This window comes from Phacochoerus africanus, chromosome 11 (genome assembly GCF_016906955.1).
Source record: "Phacochoerus africanus isolate WHEZ1 chromosome 11, ROS_Pafr_v1, whole genome shotgun sequence".
Classification (NCBI taxonomy): Eukaryota; Metazoa; Chordata; class Mammalia; order Artiodactyla; family Suidae; genus Phacochoerus; species Phacochoerus africanus.
The window spans coordinates 5,093,708-5,099,691 of record NC_062554.1 but is presented as its reverse complement, the minus strand read 5'-3'; the positions used below and the strand labels follow the sequence as shown (position 1 = coordinate 5,099,691).

The 5,984-nt window shown below is 38.3% G+C and overlaps 1 protein-coding gene across 1 annotated transcript; it reads right to left on the bottom strand.

Annotated features, from left to right (window-relative positions):
* Positions 1-3,325: 3,325 nt before the first annotated feature.
* On the bottom strand, positions 3,326-4,283 carry LOC125111922 (olfactory receptor 52K1-like). Its single transcript, XM_047754081.1, has one exon. It carries the CDS (start codon positions 4,268-4,270, stop codon positions 3,326-3,328), a length of 945 nt encoding a protein of 314 aa, XP_047610037.1. The 5' UTR covers positions 4,271-4,283.
* Between the last annotated feature and the right edge of the window lie 1,701 nt (positions 4,284-5,984).

Genomic DNA, 5,984 nt, shown 5'->3' with positions numbered 1-5,984 from the left:
TTAGGGTCTTACATTTAAGTCTTTAATCCATTTTGAGTTTATTTTTGTATGTGGTATGAAAAAATGTTCTAATTACATATAAACAAAAATGTTCTAATTACATATAAACGAAACTATCCAGTTTTCCCAGCCCCATTTATTAAAGAGACTACTTTTCCCCATTGTATATTTTTGCCATCCTTGTAATAAATTAATTTATCATGTGTTAATGGGTTTACTTTTGTGCTCTCTATTCTGTTCCACTGATCTATGTGTCTGTTTTTGTGTGAGTACTGTAGTGTTTTGATTACTATATCTTTGTAGTATGGTCTGAAATCAGGGAGATTAATGCTTTTCCACTTTGTTCCTTTCACTCAAGATTGCTTTGGCAATTTGAGATCTTTAGTTTGCTCCATACAAATTTTAGGATCTTTTGTTCTAGTTCTGTGAAAAATATGATTAGTATTTTGACAGAGATTGCATTAAATCTGTAGATTGCTTTAGGTAGTGTGGTCATTTTAACAATATTTTTCCAATCCATGAAAATGGGATATCTTTCCATTTATATATGCCATCTTCAGTTTCCTTCATCTTATAGTGTCTTATAGTTTTCAGAGGATAGGTCTTTCAACCTCCTTGGTGAAGTTTATTCCTAGGTATTTTATACTATTTAATGCAATTGTAGGTGGGACTGTTTTCTTGATTTCTGTTTCTGACAGTAATGTATAGACAGGCAACAGATTTCTGTATTTTATCTTGTATTGTACAACTTTACTGAATTCATTTATTCTAATAGTTTTTTTGGTAGAGACTTTTGGGTTTTCTGTATATAGTATCATGTCATTTGCTAATAGTGATAATTTTATGTTTCTTCCAATTTGGATACCTTTTATTTCTTGTCTGATTAATATTATGTTAAATAAAAATGCTAAGAGTGGGGATCCTTGTCCTCCTGATTTGAGAGGAGAACTTTTCAGGTTTTTACCATTGAATATGATGCTGGCTGTGGGCTTGCATAAATTGCCTTTATTTTGTTGAAATGTGCTCCCTCTATACTTGCTTTGTTGGGAGCTTTTATCATGAATGGATGTTCAATTTTGTTAAATGCTTTTCCTGAACCTATTGAGATGATAATGTATTTATATGTTTTGTTAATGTGGTATATCACATTGATTGATTTTATGGCTATTGAACCATTTTTGCATCCCTGGAATAAGTTCCACTTGATAAGGTGTGTGATGCTTTTTATTTATTGTTGAATTTGGCTTGCTAAAATTTTGTTAAGGACATTTGCATCTATATTCATCAGAAATATTACCCTGTAATTTTCTTTTCTTTTTTGGTGTGTTTTTGTGGTTTGGCTCATATAATGAATTTGGGGGTATTCCCTTCTCGTCAGTTTTTTGGAATAGTTTGAGAAGGATAGGTATTAACAGCTCTTCATGTTTGGCAGAATTCCCCTGTAAAGGCATCTGTCCTGGAATTTTGTTTTTGGGGATTTTTGATTACTGATTTAATTTCAGTACTAATAATTGGTTTGTTAAAATTATATACTTTTTCTGATTCAGTCTTAAAAGATCGTATGCGTCTAGCAATGCATCCATTTCTTTTAAGTTGTCCAATTTTTTTGGATATAATGTTCATAGTATTCTTATGACTGTATTTCTGTGATATTGGTTGTAATTTATCTTTAATTTCTTATTTTGTTTATTTGGGTATTCTGTTTTCTTAACGAACAAGGCTAAAGTCTTATAAATGTTATTTTTTCAAGAATCTATCTCTTGGTTTCATAGCTATTTTCTGTTGATTTTTTCGTGTCTATTTTTACTTATTTCCTCTCTGATCTTATTTCTTTCCTTCTGATATTGGGCTTTGCTTGTTCTTTTTCTAATTCTGTCACACAGTAGCTTAGGCTGTTTGTTTAAAATTTTCTTATTTCTTCATCAGGCCCGTATCACTAGAGAATTCCATCTTAGTACTGCTTTTGTTGTATCTCATGAGAAAGTTGTGTTTTTATTTTCATTGGTGTCAATATACTTACTGATTTCCTCTTTGATTTCTTCATTGATCTGTTGGCCTTTTAGTGGCGTGTTGTTAGGCTCCACAAGAGTTCCCTCCACAGATCTGTGCTGCATAACTCTATCTCTATTCCTGATTTCTTCTGAATCGGCCATTTGGATCAATAAGTCACAAACCTAGCCCCTTTAAGAAAATGGTCGCAGGCATACATACCCTTGTTATTTTCTCCTCAATACACTTTCTATTTTTTTTTGTGTGTGATATAGATAGGTCAAGAATTTTGCAAAACTTCAAGTTCTGGTTCCTTTTACCTTAACAAATCTTTCTTCAATTTATCTCTCTTCTCTCTTATTTTACTATAAGAAGTAAGGTGAAACCAGGCCATGCCTTCAAGACTTTGTTTAGAAATTTCCTTGCTTAAACATCCAAGTTTATCACTTTCAAGTTCTATATTCCACAACATTTTAAAACTGAATTTGGCCAAGTTATTTGCCACTTTATAACAAGGATCACCTTTCATCCAGTTTCCAATAATATGATCCACCTTTCTGTCTGAGACTGCACCTGAAGTACCTTTAATTATGCATGTTCTACCAATGTTCTGTTCATGATGATATGTGTTCTCCAAGAAGAGAAATCTTCTATACAGTTCTTTTCTTTCTGAGCTGCAACCAGAATTGCCTTTAATGGCCTTATCTCTAACAACAATATCTTCAAGGCAACACAGATGTTTTCTCATATGTATCTCAAAAATTTTCTAACCTCTACTCATTTCCCAGTTCTAAGTCCACTTCTGTATTCTGGTAACTATTACAGCAGCACCCCTAGAGCTTAGAACCTTCCACCCTGGAAGGCCACCAGCTCTCCAGAATAGCAAGTGCATAGTCAGAGGTTGGACACCACCTGTCAGAGTGACTAAGAAGGATTCCCACTTCAGATGGTCTTGAGTAGATAAGTAAATATCCAGTGACCCAGGATAGAAACTGTGACTCTGATCCTTTTTGTAAGTAAATGAATTTGGAAGCACTTTTGTTTTTAGGTGATGTCACCAAGAAGAGAGTTGGTTAAGACAATGTCAAGCCCATGATATCAGTGAGGACTCTGTGAGGAGATAGCAAGTTCAGCAATTTGAGTCCAAAGACTCAGACCCTTGAGTCCTAATCACCCTGGAGACTCTTGATCATTTTGGGATACCATTTACTTTTTTCATTTTACCAGGAAGGACCTAAACAACAAGACCTGGCTGCCCTCTGCATCCTATTAGATCCCCAGCCCTGATCAGCATTCAACCTGTCCCCTCTATCCCTTTGCGCCCCTCACTGTCCATTTACACGTCCTTTCTTAGGAATAGTCCTAAGACTCGTTCACGGATTTGCTTGGTCCTGACACCATAGATGATGGGGTTGACCATGGGTGGAAAGAGCAGATAGAAATTGGCAAAGAGTATGTGGACGTGAGGGGCAGCCCGGCGAGCCACACGGTGCATGACTGAGGAGATGACCACAGGTGTGTAGAAGGCTAAAATGGCACCTATGTGGGACACACATGTCCCAAAGGCCTTGTAGCGAGCCTCCTGAGAGGCAAGCTGCAGAACTGCTCGAAGGATGAAGATATATGACAGGATGACAAAGAGCAGGTCCAACACCACTATAAACATGGCCACTGCAATGCCATAGATGTTGTTGAAGCGAGTGTCCCCACAGGCCAGCCTGACCACGGCCATGTGCTCACAGTAGCAGTGGGCAATCACCGGGCCTCGGCAGTAGTGGAAGCGTCTGAGCAGAAAGGGGAGCGGGGTCATCAGTGTCACAGCCCGTGTCACAGCGGCCAAGCCCATCTTGGTGATAAGGGGCCCAGTGAGGACTGTGGTGTAGTGCAGTGGCCTGCAGATGGCCACATAGCGGTCAAAGGCCATGGCCAGCAGCAGTGCGGACTCCATGATAGAGAAGGAGTGGAGAAAGAACATCTGGACCAGACAAGTATAGAAGTTGATCACTCGATCCCTGAACCAGAATATGGCCAGCATTTTGGGCACTGTTGTAGAAGACAGGACCAGATCAATGGCTGCCAGCATGGCCAGGAAGAGGTACATGGGTTCATGAAGGGCTGTATTAACCAGGATAATAAAAAGAAGGGTGCAGTTTCCCAGCAGGGCCAGAGTATAGGCGAAGCAGAAGGGAATGGAGATCCAGACATGCAGGTGCTCCATACCCGGAATTCCTACCAACAGGAAGGCTGCTGGATGGCTTGAGGTGCTATTAGTGATGGACATGGCTCCTGGAAATCCTTCTTGTTGATTTTCTTAGGCTCCTTCACCTTGGGAGAGTATTTAGTGCGAAGGGGATCAGAAAGATCAAGTTGTAACATCCCACCTTGGTGTATCAATTCTTGTTTATGGCCCCAGTCTTTAAATAAAATGAGTTAGGTCTTCTCAGAGACATGAAGAAGCATAATTCAGGCTTCCTGCCCATGAAGAACTTTGGTTTTTTTGAGTAGAATATTAAATATGAATATGAAACAGCTTTCATAAAGGAATGGAGAGAAAGTAATATTTTCTGTATTCTTAATGATGACAGGATTGTTCACGGATCAAAGAACTGAAGTATGTTTAAGTTAATTGCTTTAGAAAATACATTCTTACCATACTACCTGCCCCCCCCCCAAAAAAAAACACCAATCACATAAATAAATATCCTGTCTTAATCTCTGGCTAGGGTGCCCATATTCATCAAATAAACTTCAATTTCTAGTGCCTCAATTAATTATACAGTGTTCATTTTCTCTAAAGCTTTGCAATCAGATATGGTTGCCACTGGCCACATGCTGCTATTTCTGTTCACTAAAATTAAATCAAATAAATCAATACCCTGATCACACATAACACTTCTAAGTGTTCAATAACCTTGTGTGACTAGTGGCGACCAAATTGTGCTTTGCAGAATTAGAAAATTTCCATCCTTGCGGAAAGTGCATTGGAGAGAACTGTTCTGGCCTGTATCTTCCAGGTGCTCTCAGCACCCACGAGTCCCTGTAAACGCAGTCCTGCCTCCAGCTCATGAGAAAATCAGGAGCCTCCTCTCAGCTCTCTTTCACGTAAATTCATGTTAACCCCTCTATTTGTGGGGCTCTACCTCCACCCATCTTCCAGACCTTCATTTTCATCACAGAATTTGCTCTCATATGTAGCATGTCTGACCTCTGGCTTCCACACAGAGCTCTCTTATTCTTAACAATAGTTAATCTTCCCTCCCTCATTTTTCACCTTTCTTCTGTCCAATCAGTAGATGTTGAAGTTGCCCAATTTTTATTCTTCTCTACTTTTACAGGAACCACTTAATGACGCTCTTCTGATTATTAAATGAAATAATGTATTAAGAGTCCAAAATCCATGAACAAAATAAGTACTAAAAATGTATTAGTCTCTTTTTCAATATGAGAAAACCAAGTGTTTGGAAAGTAAATATCTCTAAACCATAGCTAATAGTACCAGGCAGCCCATTTTGTGTTTTAGCATTTTGCAAATTCATTTTCCTAAAAATTGTACCTTTTTGTTTCAATCTGAATGCCCAGAGGCAACATACATCCGCATACTACACCGAAAACAGGCGAGTTGATTTCCATGTGGTACGGGAAAATGTTAGAATCTGAATTCTTAGCTCAAATCATGACCAGCTATTCTAGGCTGCATGGCCTTGTACCAATGTGAGCCCTGGTTCCTTCCCAGTAAATGGGAGCGAGCACTGCCCTACCTTTATCTGAGAGTTGTAGGGAGAGCAAGTGCGGTTACGTATAAAATCTTGGTAAAAATCTTTACTGTTTACAGAGCCGTACTTTTCATTTATGCTACTATCCCTTAACAGAATTCTGAAGCTTTTTTAAAAAGTCTTCGTGGATTAATACCTACAGAATCCTTTCCTCCATGATCTTAGGTCATTCTCCAAATTTCTACCACTCTTCACATCAAAATATCAAGAAATATGTCTATA